This window comes from Chiloscyllium plagiosum, unplaced genomic scaffold, assembly GCF_037043375.1.
Source record: "Chiloscyllium plagiosum isolate Xiang-an unplaced genomic scaffold, Cpla_swu_hap1 HiC_scaffold_10, whole genome shotgun sequence".
In the NCBI taxonomy this organism is placed as follows: Eukaryota; Metazoa; Chordata; class Chondrichthyes; order Orectolobiformes; family Hemiscylliidae; genus Chiloscyllium; species Chiloscyllium plagiosum.
In genome coordinates this window covers 4,624,123-4,644,324 of record NW_028270148.1, presented here as the reverse complement: position 1 = coordinate 4,644,324, position 20,202 = coordinate 4,624,123, and the positions used below count along the sequence as shown (strand labels likewise).

The 20,202-nt window shown below is 42.1% G+C and overlaps 1 protein-coding gene across 4 annotated transcripts in view; it reads left to right on the top strand.

Annotated features, from left to right (window-relative positions):
• Positions 1-20,202, top strand: part of LOC122552552 (immunoglobulin superfamily member 3-like) — a 60,655-nt gene that overhangs the window by 24,857 nt on the left and 15,596 nt on the right. For all 4 annotated transcript variants that reach the window (XM_087991037.1, XM_087991038.1, XM_087991036.1 and 1 more), the window contains one exon: positions 5,842-6,186. In XM_087991037.1, coding sequence (XP_087847163.1) covers positions 5,842-6,186 — 345 coding nt within the window. The remainder of the gene's footprint in view (positions 1-5,841; positions 6,187-20,202) is intronic.

Below are 20,202 nucleotides of genomic sequence, written 5' to 3'. Positions count from 1 at the left end.
CATTGTGAGCTGAAGGGCCTGTTCAGGTGCTGCACTGTTCTATGCTCAATGTTCCATGTTCCATGTTCTATCCTGGGCCATTTCTGTGATCCTTGTATCCAATCTTTGTTCCCTGAAGTAAACTGTCACTCTCGCTGAGTGGAGTTTTGTGTCCAGCATTGGTGTTTCTGATGCTATTTCACCCTCCCTCCCGGATCTGGGAATATCAGGTTTAACTTGGTGAGGAGTCTTCTTTCCCACAACATCTCTGCTGGAGCTATCCCTGTAGGTGCATGAAGGCTGGTCCAAAAATCAAACAGGAACAGGGACAGTTTGGTAACAAGTATAAGTTGAAGGCTGTTTCTTTCAGCCTGGCTTCAAAGTTTGGACTGTTCTTTCTGCCAGATGATTGGATGATGGATGGTATGGAGTTGTCTTTGCATGCCAAGTGCCATTTGACTTTAGGAAATACTTGAATCCTCTGTTGGTAAATGATGGATCGTTATCTCTGACCAGCACCTCAGGCGTCCAGGTATTGCACTCGATGCTCGCAACCTTTTTTCCATTGGCCCCTGTGCATGTCCAATCACTTTAAGTGGGTGTCCATACTGATTGAAAATACAGAGCCCATGAAAGGATTGACATAGTCAACGTGTAACCGGGTCCAGGGATCACCCAGCCATTCCCATGAATATGAGGGAGCTGCTAGCGGTAATTTTCATTCGTGCTGGCACTCTGTGCACTACTCACCAATGCTGCTGTGTCTGCATCCAATCCTGGCTACCAGACATTACCTTCCATCACATTTTCATTTTGGACACCCCTGGATGACCCTAGTGGAGTTCAGCCAGTATCTAGCGGTGACCTTTGCTCGGTGGAATCACTCCTGCTCCCTACAGTAATCTGCCATCCTCTACGGTAGTCAGCGCTCAGCAGGTCCAGAAAGGTTTCAGTTCAGGTTGTGATGGCCCTTTGACTTCCCCCAACAACACCAGCTGTTTTAGTTTAGTCAGGACCAGATCTTTTAGTGTCCACAGTCATGTCTGGTCAGCGGTGACCAGAAGGGTCTCCAGAAAGTTTATAGTTAGAACGAACCCTTCCAGTGACAGCATCACCGGTGGATTAATCTGTAAGCAGGAGGTGACTCAAGGCATCACATTTACCACTTGACCTTCTGGATAGTTTTGTCTCACCAAGTTCCAATTTATTTACACATGTTTAGTATTTGACACTGATCCAGCTCCCTCAGAGCCAGCTCCCAGAATGAACAGAACCCCTGATGCTCCTGTTTATATCTGTCAGTCAGGGCTTCCTGATTGGACCAGATTAACGGCCCCAAACAGGGAACTCATATTCTATGAGATCAACCTGGCTGAACTCATTACAATCCCCACACAGGGCCCCACCATTAAGTGTACAGGTCCCGGCCTGGTTTGCCTTACCAAAATGTAACACCTCACATTTGTCTAAATTGAACTCCATCTGCCAATCCTTGACTCATTTGCCCATTTGCCCATTTGCCCATTTAATCAAGGTCCTATTGCACTCTACGATAACCTTCTTTACTGTCCACTATAGCATCTATTTTGGTGTTGCAACTTACCAACCATGCTGCCGATATTCACCTTCAAATCATTTCTATAAATGGTGAAAAGCAGTGGATCCAACACTGATCCATGTGGAACACAGCTAGGCACAAGCATCCAGACCAAAAAAGCACCCCTCCACCACCACCCTCTGCCTCCTCCCTTCCAGTTAAGTTTGTATCCAATTTACAAGCTCTACCCAATCCCATATGGTGTAATTTTACTAACTAATCTACCACACAGATCCTTCCTCAGTATGAGCTGACTGTGAATTTATTTCATTCACGGTCTGCTTTCTGATCCTCAGTGAGAGCCATCATCACAAATCCTCCCTATGAATTATCTTCACCTTCCAGGAGAGTTTCAGCTGCCCTTTCATTTGTTTGTGATGTCACATCAACCCTTACTGACAGATTTTCTTACCATTGCCCTGGTTCCCACACACGATGGAAAGTTCCCAGGGACTTGCTCCTGGAAGTATTCTGTTTCTTGAACATAAGAACCAGGAGCAGGAGTAGGCCATCTGACCCTTCAAGCCTGCTCCCCCATTCAGTAAGATCATGGCTGATCTTTTCATGGCCTCAGCTCCACTTACCCGCCCTCTCACCATAACCTTTAATTCCTTTAGTTTTCTATCTTAGCTTTAAAAACATTCAATGAGGAAGCATCAACTACTTCACTGGGCAGGGAATTCCACAGATTCCCAACCCTCCGGCTGAAGAAGTTCCTTCTCAATTGAATCTTGAATCTGCTCCCCCTTATTTTGAGGCTATGTCCTCTTGTCCTAGTTTCACCCACCAATGGAAACATCCTCTCTACTTCTATCCTATCATTTGCCTTCATAATGTTATGTTTAAATAATATTCCCCCCTCATTCATCAGAATTTCAATGTACAAAATTCCAGTCTACTCAGTCTATCCTCATAAGACATCCCCCTCAATTCCAGGATCAACCTAGTGAGCCTCGTCTGCACCCCCTCTTGTCCCAGTACAATCTTTAAACCTCCTTTAGACATTTTATATTTGTGGGTGAAGCTGCGAGCTTTCATCCAGCCAGGCAATTTCCCAGAAGTGAGTCTACATTCGTGAGACCACGGAGGGGGGTGTGTGTGGGTGGTAGGGGTGGGGAGGGGGGGTGGGGTTTAGTGTGATACATTTGTGAGATTACTGAGGGGGGGGGATGTGGGTGGTAGGGGTGGGTGGGAGGAGTGGTGATGGGGAATTATTTGTGGGAATAGTAAGAGGATTCTGAAGGGAAATGTGGAATTGATCCAGGGGATTTACAGAGATATGAATAACATCGTGGAGAGTTGGGCAGTGAGGGGAAGAATGGAGTATGAGGTGACACCAATGAAAAGGATCATATTCCAGGGATAAATGTGAAGTAGATCAGGCTAATGAAGATGATTTTTGGAATGAACATTCTGCCACCTCTTTTCTGATTTGGAGAAAAGGAATGTGCCAATATTCCAGGGTGGGAGATGGATGGCAGGATTGGAGCCCTGGCATCTCACTTGCCACGGGTGAGGTTCCAGAAGACTGGAAGGCTGTAAACGCCGTACCCTTATTCAAGAAGGGCTGCAAAGAGAAACCTGGGAACTGTAGACCAGTTAAGCCTAATATCTGTGGTATGTCAGTTACTTGAGAAGACTCTGAGAGATAAGATATACATGCATATAGATAGACACAGTTTGATTCAGAGTAGTCAGCATGGTTTATGAGTAGGATATCATGCCTTGTAAATTTATTAGTGTTCCTTGATGAAGTGACCAGAAAGATTGATGAAGGCAGTGGGTAGATGTAGTCTGTGTGTATTTCAGTAAGGCCTTCAACAATGTTCCACATGATAGGCTGCTCTGGAGGGTTAGATTACCCCTTCCCCTCCCAGTACATCCTTCAAACCTCCTTTGGATATTTTATATTAGTGGGTGAAGCTGAGAGTTTTTGTCCAGCCAAGCCATTTCCCAGAAGTGAGTCTATGTTTGTGAGACCATGGAGAGGAGTGTGGGAGTAGGGGGGGTGATTGTGATGAGGTGTTATTGTGGGAATAGTCAAAGGATATTGAAGGGAAATGTTGAATTGATCCAGGGGATTTGCAGAGATATGAATAATATCGTGGAGAATTGGACAGTGAGGGGCAGAATGGAGTGTGAGGTGATATCAATGAAAAAGACCATGTTCCAGGGATAATTGTTAAGAAGAGAAATGTTGAGGATCAGGGTAATGAAGATGATTATTTGGGATAAACATTCTGTCACCCTTTCCTGATTTGAGGAAAAGGAATGTGCCAATATTCTAGGGTGGGAGACCGATGGCAAGATTGGGGCCCTGGCTGATATATTTGCATCATCCCTCGCCATGGGTGAGGTTCCGGAAAACTGGAGGTTATCAAATGTTGTGTCCTTTTTCAAGAAGGGCTGCAAAGAGAAACCTGGGAACTATAGACCAGTTAAGCCTAACATCTGTAGTAAGTAAGTTACTGAAGAAGATTCTGAAGGATAAAATACACATACATCTGGAAAAGATAGGGTTTGATTAGGAGTAGTCAGTATGGATGTGTGCGTGGGATATCATGCCAGAGTTCCTTAATGAAGTGACCAGAAAGGTTGATGAGAGCAGGCATGTAGACATAATCTGCATGGATTTCAGTGAGGCCTTTAATAAGGTTCCACATGATAGGCTGTTCTGGAAGATTAGATTGCATGGAATCCAGGGAGAACTGACAAATTGGACACACAATTGGCTTGGTGGTAGGAATAATAGTGGAAGGATGCTCGTCGGATTGGAAGCCAGTGACTAGTGGTGTGCCTCAGGGGTCAGTGTTAGGCTGACTACTGTTTATAAACTATATTAATGATTTGGATGAGAATATACAAGGCATGTTTAGTAAGTTTGCAGATGACACTAAAATAGGCAATACCGTGGACAATGAGGGACATTATCAGAAATTGTAGCAAGACCTTGATCAGTTGGGGAAGTGGGTGAAGAAATGGCAAATGGAGTTTAATAAAGATGTGTGAGGTCTTGCGTTTTGGAAAGTCAAATCAAGATCCAAGATTCATGGTGAATGGGAGGGCCTTAAGGAATGTAGTGGAATAGAGGGACCTTGAAGTCCAGGTACACGTTTCTCTGAAAGCTGAGCAATTATGGATGGATAATAAATGCTGGCTTTGCCAGCAATGTTCACACCTTGATTGAAGAAATAAAATTATATTCTTCCTATTGAAGTACAAGACATTGTATTCCACGCAATACATTTCATCTGCCAACATTGTACCCACTCACTGAACCTGTCTATTGCTCTGTGCAGACTCTTTGTGTTATTCTCCCCACTGGCCTTCCCATTTATTTTTGTGCCATCCACAAACTTTGCTGCAGTCGATTCATTTTCCTCATCTAGTCATTAATATCAATTGTCAATAATTGTGGCCCCTGTGGAACTTCACAAATAACAGGTTGTTTCTCTGAAAATGCCCACTTTATCCCAACTCCTGTCATTTTTAGTTAAGCAATCCTCTGTCCATACTACCTCCAACACCAGGGTCTCTCATCTTATCAAGTAGCGTCATGTGTAGTACCTTATCTAAAGTGATTTGAAAACCCGAATATATTACATCCACTGGATCCCCTTTATCTATCCTGCTGCTTACCTCATCCAAGAGTTCCAATAAATTTGTCTGGCATTATTTATCCTTTGTGATGCCATGCTGAGTCTGCTGATTGATGTTACATATTTCTAAATGTTCTGCTGATACCATCACCATCACCACTATCATTATTATTGCTGCTATTGCTGGGGGGTGAGCTGCCTTCTTGAACCACTGCAGTTCATGTCCTGCAGGTAGAGCTGTAATGCTCTTAGGGAGAGATTCCCAGCATTTTGACCCAGCGACACTGAATGAACAGCAATATATGCTCAAGTCAGAATGGTGAGTGGCTTGGCGGGGTTCTTGCAGGGGGTGATGTTCCCAAGCTCATGTCCTTCCAGAAGGAAGTGATTGTGGATTTGGATCGTGCTTGCATGTCCAAAATGTCAATAAGATTCTGAACAGAGTTAAGAAATATTATTTGACACATGGTTTATTTAATTATTTCTGTTTATTCTGATGAATTTTATTTGATCTGAATCAGTCACAGATGCAGCTCAATGGTTTAGTGTAATAATCTGTTCTCTTTGTTTAACTGAAAACCCCTACCACCTGGTCAGATCCTTTGAATACAGCAGTACTGTGAATCTGCTCTTATCGGAATAAACATATTGTCTTTTTCTTTGAAGGCATAACTGGCCCAGTCGTTCTCCAGTCTCCGAGTCTGGAACGTGTCACCGAAGGTCACACGGCTGAGTTACAGTGCACCATGAGGAACGCCACAGTGACACACACCGATGTTCATTGGTGCAGACTGTCCCCAGAACAAATTATGGAGCAGGTTTTAACACATCCAGGAAATGGGTCCACACAATGGAGTCCAGGGTTCACTGAGCGATTCCAGCCTTTCAGAGACTCCTCCATTAATAGCTTAATTCTGATCATCACAAACGTCCAGCCCAGTGACACTGGGGTCTATTACTGCTCAGTCTGGGGAAAGATCTTTGGGAGAGGAAGCCTGCTCATTGTCGACAGTAAGTAGAGTTTACATGACAATCAACTTCAGTTATAACCTCATGGCCAATGAATGAATTGGAGATCAGTTTGTGATCAAGAAGATTGAGGAGGTGATGGAGAGTGTTCTTGGGGATGGATTCACTGTGGGGAGGAAGCTGAGCTCCGGTTCAGTGTTGGTGCTGGGAGGAGAAAGGGGATATTTTTGTGATATTGGGAGAATGATTTGTGGGAAATGTGGAGCTTTATCCTGGAGAACAAGTGATATTAATTCCATTTGCTTCACAAGAGAGCCGGTGCCATCAGGCTGGATGTGCAGAGTCAGGGGGATTGCTCTGTGAGGTGCCACATCTGCAGGGGAATCTCTCAGGGATTGGGGATGAATCACAGAGCACAAAAGGGCACACACATCTCACTCCATTCCAGAGCCAATTGTTTAATCCAGTTTAAAGGGAACCACTCTGCATCAAGAACTGCGAAAGGGGGGGTTGGGGGGGGGGGAGGGGTTGCTCTCCATGAGCTCCCACAGCTGAGACTGGTTTTGAAGCTGAGATGTTGCCATTATTCTACATTATACTCCAGCCATCCGAGTCAGCTGACCAGGGAAAAGTGATCTAGGAGTTTCCAACATAATTAGCTGGAGCTTCATGTTGAATGTTGCTGAGAGCCTGGCTTCAGACCCCATCCTAGCTCACATAGTTCCTGGGGCTTTCTCTTCTACTTCTCCCAGGATGGGAGAGTGGGCAGTGTTATGAAGATGTAGGGTGAACTGTATCTTTCAGAGAGTGAAAGACTTAGAGAAGCACATAGACTACTGGAAAATTTATAATGTAACATTTGGTCCAGCAACTAGCAATACCTGGGTTGCTAAGAAATTCAAATTTGGCCAATCAGTTTAAATTATGCCCCAAAATACCAAACTCCAATCAAATTTGAATTTGCGATTTTGACAATATTAACACCAAAGCAACAATCCAATGTTTTGTGTCTAAATATTAAACAAATTGAACAGTTGGAGATGAACTGCCAAGCCACCAGCATATCCAGACTGCCTGCAGAATAACTCTTTTAAAGGTACCTTTATCTATCAATGACCCGTGAAACAGAAAGCATAAGAAAAAGAAAAGAAGACAGAGGAAGACTCAAAGAGAAGATTCAACAGGTGGCTGGTTTTGAAATTTGAATTTCTTTTGGTAAATTTTAATCTTAATGGTCCAGTATTATAGAAGGGAAAGTAAAAGATAGGTTAGTTAAAGGAGTTGTAACTAATTGTCAGTTAATTATTCTCTGCTTGACTTTTAAGTAAAAATATTTTATTAATTTTTGCTTTAAATAGTGATCTTTGGGATAGTTCTTGGCCTCTCAAATTTTAAAGATTACAGCACGGGTTTAATCATTTCTGTGTTGCTGGTTTAAATTATCAGTGGGGTTACCCCGTGTTGTAGCAGCAGCCAATAGCAGATCAGATGTAGTGCGGAGAGATGTGAGAATACTCAGACTGGTTGGAGAAATAAGAGCAATGGAGACAATTTTATTTAAAAGTTCAATTCTAATGGGTGTGCAGGAGCAGACAGAGCTAAAGAAAATCATGAAATGTGTAAGAACCGTTCTTTAAAGTTCTGTAGCAAAAAAAAAGCACTGATTTCACCCAATTCACATGAAACTGAAGAAATTCTGAGATGTCAGCACATTCTAATTTCTGATGTGATATCCTTGATGCACTGGGATGGTCTTTCTTTCAGAATTTATTTCGAGAAACAGCAGTAACTATTTCTGCAGAACCGTGTTGTCCTGTCTGTGAATGAATGTATGTTTTAGATTAATGGGATATAGTTTAATCTCAAATAGAAATGCAGCTGTTGTTCACATTTTCTGCTTATTTCAAGAATCTGTCTTGCTGATAATCAATGCCATGTTTGATGTTATTAATCAACCTGCTTTTTGTTTAGTTTGGATTTGAGGACAGAAAATAGACAAATTGGCTGCAGTGTTGATTCAGTAACAGATTTAGTATGACTTGTGGTTAACTGGGGCTTGAATACTAGTGCACTCCCCACATGAGAGTCTAAACACTTATGTGAGGTGATTGGTTTCTATGAAAATTTAATATCATTTAGTATCGAGTTTGAATTCTGAACGAGTGACATGTAGGTTTTGGTCTTTGTGTGTATGAGAGGATTTAAAGATTACAATGACAATGTTGCTGGAGTGATGATTTTTTTAAGAAGACATCAATCTGACAGACATAGTTCTTGGAGTGGGAATGGGAAATTGTTTGCATGGGGGGAATCTTATGAGCAGGCAGAGTAAACATTGAAACCATTAGGGTGCTTACAGGTTGATGGAATTGGATTGTTTTTCATTTCAAAGAAGCACATATTACTCGGAAAGCCTGATTTTTCTCATTCACAGAATCCTGGTGGGTATTAAATATATAACTCATGTTTTCCTGCTGAAAAGTGATAGTTTTGGACTGTTTAGAAATAAGGGGCCTCAGGATAAGCATTTAATCTGAGAATTGCCCCCCCTGAAAATACTACATTTATCCCAACTCTCTGCAATGTTAGTTCGTAAATCCTTTGTCTTTACCATCTGCAATACTAAGGACTCTTGTTGTATTAAGTCCCTTAATGTATGGTACCTTACCAAAGGTGGTTATGGGCAGCATGGTGGCTCAGTGGTTAACACTGCTGCCTCACATTGCCAGGTACCTGGGTTCGATTCCAATGTCAGGTAACTCTCTGTGTGGAGCTTGCACATTCTCTCCATGTTTGTGTGTGTTTTTTTCTGGGTGCTCCAGTTTCCTCCTACAGAACAAAGATGTGCAGATTTGGTGAATTGGCCATGCTGACTTATCCATAGTGTTCAGGTTAGGTGCATTAGTCAGGGGTGAAAATAGGATACAGGAATGGCTCTGGGTGGGTTACTCTTCGGAGGGTCTCTGTGGAGTTATTGGGCCAAAGGGCCTGTTTCCACACTATGTGGGATTCCATCAAGCATTTTGTAAATTAAACTGTGTTATCGACTGGATCCCCTTTATCTATCCTGCTTCTCACCTCATCAAAGCATTCCAGTAAAGTTGTCCGGCATTATTTATCCTTCATGAAGCCATGTTGATTCTCTGCTGAGTCATAGGAGACATTTCTAAAGATTCTGCTGATACCATCAACATCATCACCATTGTCATCACTATTTTCACCTTTATTATTATTATTAATGTTGTTATTACTAGTGGTGAATTGAATTGCTGCAGTCCATGTGCTGTAGGTAGATCCACAATGCCCTTACAGGGGGAATTTCAGGATTTTGACCCAGTGACCATGAGAGATGAAGTAACTCCACAGAGGCCGGTACCTCATCAAGAAGTCACTCTTTATTTACATGTGCAGAGTCCTTGACACTGATCCATCTCCCTCAGAGCCAGTTCTCAGCGTGAGCGTGTGATGATGCTGAACCTTCAGCAAGGTTTTGTTGTCCTTGGATTATTTTTTTCAGCAACGTCATAATAACACAGACTCTGAAAAGTCTGGGTTTGGATGGGTTTTAGGGCTAGTTTGATTACAGCTCACTGATACTGCCTCAGGCAAAAGACTTTTATATTTTAAAAAACAAACATTTGTACAATGAGAGGGGAGTGGCCAGTCCTCCCAGCTCAGCTTCCGTCTGGTTTGGTTTGGTTTTCACACAGTAGAGTTGAAAAAGTTGCTGGACCCCAAAGAAGCAGGTCAATGTTGATCCTTGGAAAATCTCAGCAGGTTTGGCAGCATCCGTAAGGAGAGAAAAGAGCTGACATTTCGAGTCTAACAAAGGATCAGTTAGACTCGAAATGTCAGCTCTTTTCTCTCCTTACAGATGCTGCCAGACCTGCTGAGATTTTCCCCGCATTTTCTCTTTTGGTTTCTCTTTTGGCTGCCTCCTTCCGTGAGGAAAGGAGAGATAATTACAGCAATAACTCAGTATTTACATTTGCCGGAAATGCCACCGGAATCTTTAGAGAATTCAATTAAAATATAATAGTTTGAATTCCAATTAAAAGCAGAGGAAAGCTAAAAAGAACGAATCGTTTCAACAGAGCAACAAGTAAAAGAACAAATTGTTTTAAAGAACAAAAAAAGGGAAGCGAGAGAAAAGGAGAAGAGAGAGAGGGAGAGAAGAGCAAGAAAGAGTGAGAGAAAGTGAGTGAGAAGAGATAGAAAAGTAGAGAGAGGAAAGGAAGAAAAAGAGGGAGCTTGAATTTCAGAAATTGGCAACAAGACGGGGAAGTCAGCTTAAAAGGATGAGGCTGAAGAGTGAAGGTAAGCTGAATGAGGAAGAGGGTGAGGATGAGCAAACCCCTGTTGAGAAATTGTTTAAATATATTCAAGCATTGCCGAATTTGATGAGAACAATGTGGAAGCTTTTTTCATCTCATTTGAAAAAGTGGCTAAACAAATACGGTGGCCAGTGTCGAAGTGGGTTTTGTTGATCCAAAGTTGAAAAATCTAGAGCTGGAAAACACAGCCGGCCAGGCAGCATCCGAGGAGCAGGAAAATCCACGTTTCGGGCATAAGCCCTTCTTCAGGAATTCTCGAAATGTCGATTCTCCTGCTCCTCGGATGCTGCCTGGCTTGCTGTGTTTTCCAGCACTACATTTTTCAACTCTGGTCTCCAGCATCTGCAGTCCTCACTTTCTCCTTTGTTGATCCAAACAAAATTTGTAGGAAGGGCCAGTGATGTATTCACATCACTATCAGAGGAGCTATCTGGGGCATAAGAGGAGGTGAAGAAAGCCACCTTAGGTGCAGATGAGCTTATGCCAGAAGCAGACAGGCAATGTTTCAGGAATATAAGGTGGGAGCCTGCAAACAAAGTAATTTTGATATTGGATAAGGGCATTAAAAACAGAGCAAAACTATGACTCTCTTAGAGAGACAATTCTTTTGGAGGAGTCTAAAAATTCACTTCTAGAAGTAGTGAGAACTCATGTGGAAGAGCAGAGTTAAAACGGCAAGATTAGCAGCTGAAATGGCTGGTGATTATGAGCTGGTTCATAAAGCTAAGTTTGGTACATCTCAGTAATGATCATAAGGATAACTTGCCCCTGGTTAAAAAGGAAATCATTGAAGGGGACAGAGAAATTAAAGAGCTTCAGTGTTTTCACTACAATAAAGTCACGTGAAATTAGTGTTGGTAGGTTAGGAAAAACACTGGGAAACCAGATATAGGAAAACAGGATAAGTCAGTGACTTTTGTTGGGGTGATAACAGAAAGCACAGTGGAGGCTAGAAAGCTGCATCAGAATGTACGAGCTGGTCGGAGATTGGTTAAGGAGGAAGTGCCCAGATCTTCTTAAACCATATACCTGTGAAGGTAAAGTTTACCTGCCTCGGCCAGGTAAAGAGGATACATTACAGGATCCTCTCGATATATGATGCTGAAAGACGAGGAGATATGTCCTTCTGAAGGACTATTGCCAGAAAAGGTGCAAGTACCGGGAATTCAATGGGAGACAAGAAGTGCACAATTATGTAAAGTGAGCTTCAAGTGTCCAGTGAAGAATGGAGAAGTCATGGCAGGAAGACTGGACAAACTCTCAGCTCTAGGAATACAATTTGTCCTTGCTAATGATACAGCTGGTTCACAGGTGGGAATGCTACCTATGGTGATTGGACAGCCAGTGGAAACTTAGGCAACTGAACGACTGCAGGACACATATCCTGGAATTTTTCTTGACTGCGAGGAATTGAGGTCACAAAGTCACCAGTTGAAACAGAGAGAACAAAGAGTTCAGGTAAGAAAGTTGAAGTGGGATTAGCAGAGACCATGTTTATTCAGATGATTGACACAAACAGGGAGCAGATAGGTCGTAATGCAGACGTCTTAACTCAGATAAATTAACTGAGTTACAGCAGTAAATTTAGAGCAATTGTATCAAAAGGCGTACATAGAAAAATAATCTGAATCTATCCCTGAACATTATTATCTTAAAATGATGTCTTACTGAGGAAATGGAGACCATCACGTATTCAGACAGATGAGAAATGGGCAGAAGTTCATCAAGATTCTGGGTAATCCAAGATGGAGGACGGGAAGAATTTCTGGCTGTAAGAGCTGCTCGTTTTTTTGAGGTATTTTAGGTGTTGGAGGTGATTTCCTCGAATTCCAGGTGCAGCAATTACTGTTTTATATGCTGTTGCATTGTTTGGAACTTTGGAAGAAAAAAGGTCAAAACAACAGCAGTTTTAAAAGGGAGAAGAGCAGACAAAGGAAGCACATGGTGAGATCAGTGCAGGAGAGAGAGAGAGAGAACCCGCATAGTTACTGCCTTTGCTGTTTTTGAACTCATGTGTCGCTGGACATCGGAGTACATTTAGGAAAATTAACAAACAGTGAATTTCACAACTAATCTTGGAGGAACCAGTTTGGGCGAAGTTCACAGCACAGAATCAGATAAGTTAATTGTTGTTTTAATTCTGTCCAAGAAAAAGGCTGTATTAGTGAGTACAGTGGGTTCTTTCTTGATTATATGTTTTTGGAGATAAGCCTCTTGAATAAACTTAAAATATAAGCCATAGCTATTCATTTAACCTGGTGCAGTGTTTGTAGAGTAATAAGACGGTGTTATTTTCTGGGTCTGTAGATTGTGAAGAAGCAAAAATGGCCTTTGCAGTGATATGTACTTCTTGTCAGATGTGGGAGTTTAAAGAGAGTTTCAGGGTTACTGTGGATTGTATCTACCATAAATATTATTGGATGCAAATCTTATCAGATCGAGTGGATCGGTTGGAGAGACAAATAGAAGCGATGAGGAATTTGCAACAGCAACATGTGATGGATGGCAGTTATAGGAAGGGGGGAAAGTCTCAGATACAGTCATATAGATGGGTTAACTCCAGGAAGGGTAAGAGAGGTAAGCACCTAGGGCAGGAGTCTTTTGTGGATATACCAATTTCAAACAGGTATGCTGTTTTGGAAAATGTAGGGGGTGATGGATTCTCAGGGGAACGTAGCACAAACAGCTAAGTGTCTGGTATTGAGACTGGCTTTAATCCAATGAGAGGTACGTCGGCTTCCAAGAGATCAATTGTGTGAGGAGATTCTATAGTCCGAGGTACAGACAGACGTTTCTGTGGCCAGCAGAGAAAAAGCAGAATGGTGTGTTGTTTCCCTGGTGCCAGGATCAAGGATGTCTCAGAGAGGGTGCAGAATGTTCTCACAGGAGAGAGGAGCCAGCAAGATGTCATTGTCCACATTGGAACCAACGATATAGGAAGGGAAAAGGTTGAGATTCTGAAGGGAGATTACAGAGAGTTAGGCAGAAATTTAAAAAGGAGGTCCTCAAGGGTAGTAATATCTGGATTACTATGAGCTAGTGAGGGCAGGAATAGGAGGATAGAGCAGATGAGTGCATGGCTGGAGAGCTGGTGTATGGGGGAAGGTTTCACATTTTTGGATCATTGGAATTTCTTTTGGGGTAGAAGTGACCTGTACAAGAAGGACGGATTGCACCTAAATTGGAAGGGGACTAATATACTGGCAGGGAAATTTGCTAGAACTGCTTGGGAGGATTTAAACTAGTAAGGTGGGGGAGGTGGGACCCAGGGAGATAGCGAGGAAAGAGATCAATCTAAGACTGGTACAGAAGTGAGTCAAACAGTCAGGGCAGGCAGGGACAAGGTAGGACTAATAAATTAAACTGCATTTATTTCAATGCAAGGAGCCTAACAGGGAAGGCAGATGAACTCAGGGCATGCGATATCATAGCAATTACAGAAACATAGCTCAGGGGTGGGCAGGACTAGCAGCTTAATGTTTCAGGACACAAATGCTACAGGAAGGATAGAAAGGGAGGCAAGAGAGGAGGGGGTGGAGTGGCATTTTTGATAAGGGATAGCATTACAGCTGTGCTGAGGGAGGATATTCCCGAAAATACATCCAGGAAAGTTATTTGGGTGAAACTGAGAAATAAGAAAGGGATGATCACCTTATTGGGATTGTATTATAGACCCCCCCAATAGTCAGAGGGAAATTGAGAAACAAGCTCGTAAGGAGATCTCAGCTATCTAGAAGAATAATAGGGAAATTTTGGTAGGGGATTTTAACTTTCCAAACATTGACTGGGACTGCCATAGTTTAAAGGTTTAGAAGGAGAGGAATTTCTTAAGTGCGTACAAGACAATTTTCTGCATCAGTATTTACTGTGGAAAAGGATATGGAAGATATAGACTGTAGGGAAAAAGATGGTGACATCTTGCAAAATGTCAAGATTAGAGAGGAGGAAATGCTGGATGTCTTGAAACGGTTAAAGGTGGATAAATCCCAGGACCTGATCAGGTGTACCCGAGAACTTGGTGGGAAGCTAAAGAAGTGATTGCTGGGCCTCTTGCTGAGATATTTGTATCATCGATAGTCACAGGTGAGGTGCCAGAAAACTGGAGGTTTGCTAACGTGGTGCCGCTGTTTAAGAAGGGTGGTAAGGACAAGCCAGGGAACTATAGAGCAGTGAGCCTGATCTCGGTGGTGGGCAAGTTGTTGGAGGGAATCCTGAGGGACAGGATGTACATGTATTTGGAAAGGCAAGGACTGATTAGGGATAGTCAACATGGCTTTGTGCATGGGAAATCATGTCTCACAAACTTGATTGAGTTTTTTGAAGAAGTAACAAAGAAGATTGATGAGGGCAGAGCAGTAGATGTGATCTATGTGGACTTCAGTAAGGCATTTGACAAGGTTCCCCATGGGAGACTGCTTAGCAAGGTTAGATCTCATGGAATACAGGGAGAAATAGCCATTTGGGTACAGAACTGGCTCAAAGGTAGAAGACAGAGGGTGGTGGTGGAAGGTTGTTTTTCAGACTGGAGGCCTGTGACCAGTTGAGTGTCACAAGGACCAGTGCTGGGTCCTCTACTTTTTGTCATTTACATAAATGATTTGGATGCTAGCATAAGAGATACAGTTAGTAAGTTTGCAGGTGACACCAAAATTGGAGGTGTAGTGGACAGCGAAGCGGGTTACCTCAGATTACAACAGGATCTTGATCAGATGTGTCAATGGGCTGAGAAGTGGCAGATAGAGTTTAATTCAGATAAATGCGAGGTGCTGCATTTTGGAAAAGCAAATCTTAGCAGGACTTATACACTTAATGGTAAGGTCCTAGGGAGTGTTGCTGAACAAAGAGACCTTGGAGTGCAAGTTCATATCTCCTTGAAAGTGGAGTCGCAGGTCGATAGGATAGTGAAGAAGTCGTTTGGTATGCTTTCCTTTATTGGTCAGAGTATTGAGTACAGGAGTTGGGAGGTCATGACCTATCGGAAGGATGTTGTTGTGAAACTTGAAAGGGTTCAGAAAAGATTTACAAGGATGTTGCCAGGGTTGGGGGATTTGAACTATAGGGAGAGGCTGAACAGGCTGGGGCTGTTTCCCTGGAGCATCGGAGGCTGAGGGGTGACCTTATAGAAGTTTACAAAATTATGAGGGGCATGGATAAGATAAATAGACAAAGTCTTTTCCCTGGGGTGAGGGAGTCCAGAACTAGAGGGCATAGGTTTAGGGTGAGAGGGAAAAGATATAAAAGAGACTTTTTCACGCAGAACGTGGTAGTTGTATGGAATGAGCTGCCAGAGGAAGTGGTGGAGGCTGGTACAATTGCAACATTTAAGAGGCATTTGGATGGGTATATGAATAGGAAGGGTTTGGAGGGATATGGGCCAGGTGCTGGCAGGTGGGACTAGGTTGGGTTAGGATATCTGGTCGGCGTGGACAGGTTGGACCGAAGGGTCTGTTTCCATGCTGTACATCTCTATGACTCTGACTCTAAGTTGCATTGTCAGTTGGTTATAGAATGGTAGTGCTGTGAGCGGCACATGAGCTCCCACTAGGGGGTTATTTATGAGTGAAAAAAACACAAGCTAAAATATAAAAACATTTTTACTGGCCTGGATTGCACAAGGTTGCAGTTAAACTTTGTCAGACCTATCGTATATGTCAGGTAGTTGGAAAACCACAGGCAAAAGTAAGACCCTTTAATACCTATACCTGCATTTGAGGAACCTTTAACAAAAGTCTTAATTGATGGCATAAGATTTACCATAACAAAAAGTTCCAGAGGCCATTCTATTTTGCAGTATCACAGCAAAAAGGATAGTAGAGGAGTTACTCAAATTTTTCATTAAAAAAGGATTATGCACAGAGATGCAATCAGATCAACGATCAAACTTCACATCAAACTTATTCAAGGAAGTTATGGACAGTGTAAGACTAAAACAATTCAAATCGACTGCGTCCCATCCTGAGTCACAGGGAGTGCTCGAAAGGTGGCATCAGACAACAAAGACCACGTTGAGGACTTATAGTCAAGGCAGGTGATTGGGAGAAAGGAATTCCTTTTGTACTTTTTGCAATCAGAGATGCATCAAATAAATCGACCAAATTCAGTCCCATTTGAATTAGTTTTTGGACATGAAGTGAGAGGACCATTAAAATTGATTAAGGAGAAATTGGTAAGTCATAATTCAGAGACCAGACATTTGGACTATGTGTCAAATTTTTGGGAATGATTAAATAGAGTTAGGGAATTGGCTGGACAGCATTTAAACGTATCACAGAATACAACGAAACAGGAAACAGATAAGAAATAAAAAAATCACAAATTTGCTGTTGGAGATAAGGTTTAATCGACCTTGTTAAGTCAAAGGGAATTTGAATGAGCTGGTCTATTTGATAAGGACTCCAAACTGAAAGTAATCTCACAGAGTGCGTCATGCAAATATGCTCAAAAGGTATTTTGACAGGGAAGGAAAGCAAGAGGAGAATGTGTTACTGGTTACAACACAGAGTGAAAAACCAAGTTCAGTGGCTTCTTAACTGGACATTCCTCAAATTAAATTGGACAGTGAGGAAGTTGTCAAAAATTGGGATAAATTATTGAATTACATTCCAGAGAAAAATCAAAATTACCTGAAAGAGATATGACTATCACATGGGGAGATATGTGGAAATAAGCTGGGAAGTATGAACCTAATTATGCATGATGTAGATATAGGAGATACTGTTCCAATTAAGCAACATCCTTGTCAGCATGACTCTCTAAAGTTGACACAGGTTGAAAAGGAGATTGAACGCATGCTCCAAGATGACATAATCGAAGTGAGTTACAATGATTGGAGCTCACCCATGGTAATGTGTCAAAACCAGATGGTACCCAATGGATATATGTGGGCAATTGCAAGGTCAATGCATTTACAAAGACTGATGCATATCTGAATTCATGTTTGGAAGACCATGTTGAGAAGGTGGGAAAAGCAACCTATATTTCTAAGTCTGACTCACTCAGAGGATACTGGCAGATATCTTTGTCAGAAGGAGCAAAGGCAATTTTGGCTTCAGTAACATCAAATGGACTGTACCTATTTAAAGTCATACCACTTGGTATGAAAAATGTGCCAGCCACATTTCAGAGACTAACCAATAAGTTCATTGCCGCAATACCCAATTGTGTCATTGATGACCTGATGATTTTTAGTCACACTGGAAGGAACATTTGCAACATTTATCCAACTTGATCGATCGACTTCAGTAGGCAGGCTTGGTGTGAAACATGGCTGTGAGTGAACTTGTCAAAGCCCAAATCATCTTCTGGGCCATGTTATTGGACATGGACAATAGCCCCACGGAATGCAAAAACAATGGGAATTGGAGAGTTTCCCACACTATCGACAAAAAGAGCAGTACTACGATTCATGGGATTGAGTAGATTTTATCGAAAATGCGTACAAAAGTTTAGCAGTGTGGCTGCTCCACCCACTGAATTGCTAAAGAAAGACAAGAAGTTTCAGTGGACAGCAGACTATCAGAAGGCATTTGACAGCCTGAAAGCTGTGCTAACCACTGCCCCAGTATTTGCCACACCTAATTACACAAAGCCATTCAAGGTGGCTATCGGTGCAAGTGATGTGGGTGTCAGTGTTGTGCTTTTGCAGGAAGATGACGAGAAGATAGAAAGACCTATTGGGTATTTCTCTAGGAAATTGAACATTCATCAGCAGAAATATTTGACAGTTGAGAAAGAGACTTTGAGCTTGGTGTTGGCTTTACAACATTTCAATGTTCATGTTACCAGTCATGTTATCGGAGACAATCATTTACACTGAACATAACCCATTGAATTTTGTGGAGAAATTTAAGGACAAAAATTCCAGATTGTTTAGATGGAGCTTGTTGTTACAGCCATTCAGTTTGAAAATTGTGCATGTGGCAGGTCGAGAAATTGTGACTGCCGATACATTGTCGTGATTCAGAGATGCCGGTGTTGGACTGGGGTGTACAAAGTTAAAAATCACACAACACCAGGTTATAGTCCAACAGGTTTAATTGGAAGCACACTAGCTTTTGGAGCGACGCTTCGAATTAGTGTGCTTCCAATTAAACCTGTTGGACTATAACCTGGTGTTGTGTGATTTTTAACTTTATACATTGTCGAGATTTGAATGAGAAACAGAGGCATTCGCTGACAGGAGTAAACAGACTGAAACAGAATGTAGTAGAACACGTTTGCATGAATATTGTTAATGTAATATATTATGTGTGTGTTATGGAGTGCTAAAAGTTCAGAACTAAGGATTTTTAAAATGAAGCCCTCTTTGGATACTGATGGTTAATTTCTTTTAAGGGGGGGAGGTGTGATAGGCAGCTTCTCTCTGGTTTGGTTTGGTTTTGGCAGTCTGGCTATTCACTGAAAGCAGTCAAGCAATTGTAAAACCAGCTGGACCTAAAGAAGCAGGTCTATGCTGATCCTCTTTCTGACTTCTCTCCTGTAAGACACTGTTTTTGATTTTACCTTTTGTGCCAAGAGGTGTTATTGGGATTGCTGCAAATATTTGGAACAGCATCATTAAGTTGGGACGATCTGCTGGGTTTTCAGATTCATTAAGTTATTCTGTATTCTGTTCTCTTTTGTTTGTGTTTCACTCAGAATCTTGTAAATAAATTTTATTTTGTTTAAAAGTACGTGGTTTGATCAACTGCATCCCTTCTGCAATATCCATGTTATACCTGCTCAAAACAACGAGTAAATTTAGGGTCTGAGTCACTTTCTTGAAATGTTTTGAGGTGTGTCTGGCCTGGATCATAGCAAGCATATCCCCAAACATTCTTGTTTTTTTTTCTTTTTTTTGGTCCAAAGACAGTCCCCTTCTTCTCAGACATAGTCAAGGAGGAGATTTCTTGAACACACACACGCACAGGTCCAGCTCCCTCAGAGGCAGCTCTCAGAGTGAATAGAACCCCTGACCCTCCTGGTTTTTTTTTGCAATGCTTTGTGATCAGACACTCCTGTTTTTTTTTGTGTGTGCAGGTGTGAGACACAGTGAGAGACACAAGGTGTACGAATCTTTATTCAATTTCCACCACCAGGAAGATAGGAAAGCACCCGAGTGGCCAGTGACAAGCAGTGCCTTCCACAAAGGGCAATGCTGTGTGATCAAACAGTGAAGGGGAGGGCAGGGATTAAATCAAAATAGAGCTGGAGGGGGAAATAATGCACTCCACTCCCTGCGACTCCCACCTCTCCCTGAACAACTCCATTGTGTTACACTCCTGTTATCTGTCAGCCAGGGCTCCCTGATTGGACCAGGTTAACAGCCCCAGTCAGGGAACTCATGTTCTATGACGTTCACCTTGCTAACTTCATTACAGTCACTACAAAGAAACAATGATATATTCCCAAGATAGGATGATGTATGTTTGAAAGGGACCTTGCAAGGGATAGTGTTCCCATGTATCTCTTGTCCTTCCAGATGGAAGTGAACCGGAGTTTTGAACCAGCTGCAGATAAAATTGGCATGACGAGAGTTGAGAAATATTATTAAATACACTATTTATTTAATTATTTCTGTTTATGTTGATGAATTTTTTTGTCATCTGAATCAGTCACAGATACATCTCAATCGTTTACCATAACAATGTGTTCTGTCTGTTTAACTCAAAACTCCTATCACCTTTTCAGATCTTTTCAATATGGCAGTACAGAGAATCTGCTCTTGCGGGAATAAACATATTGT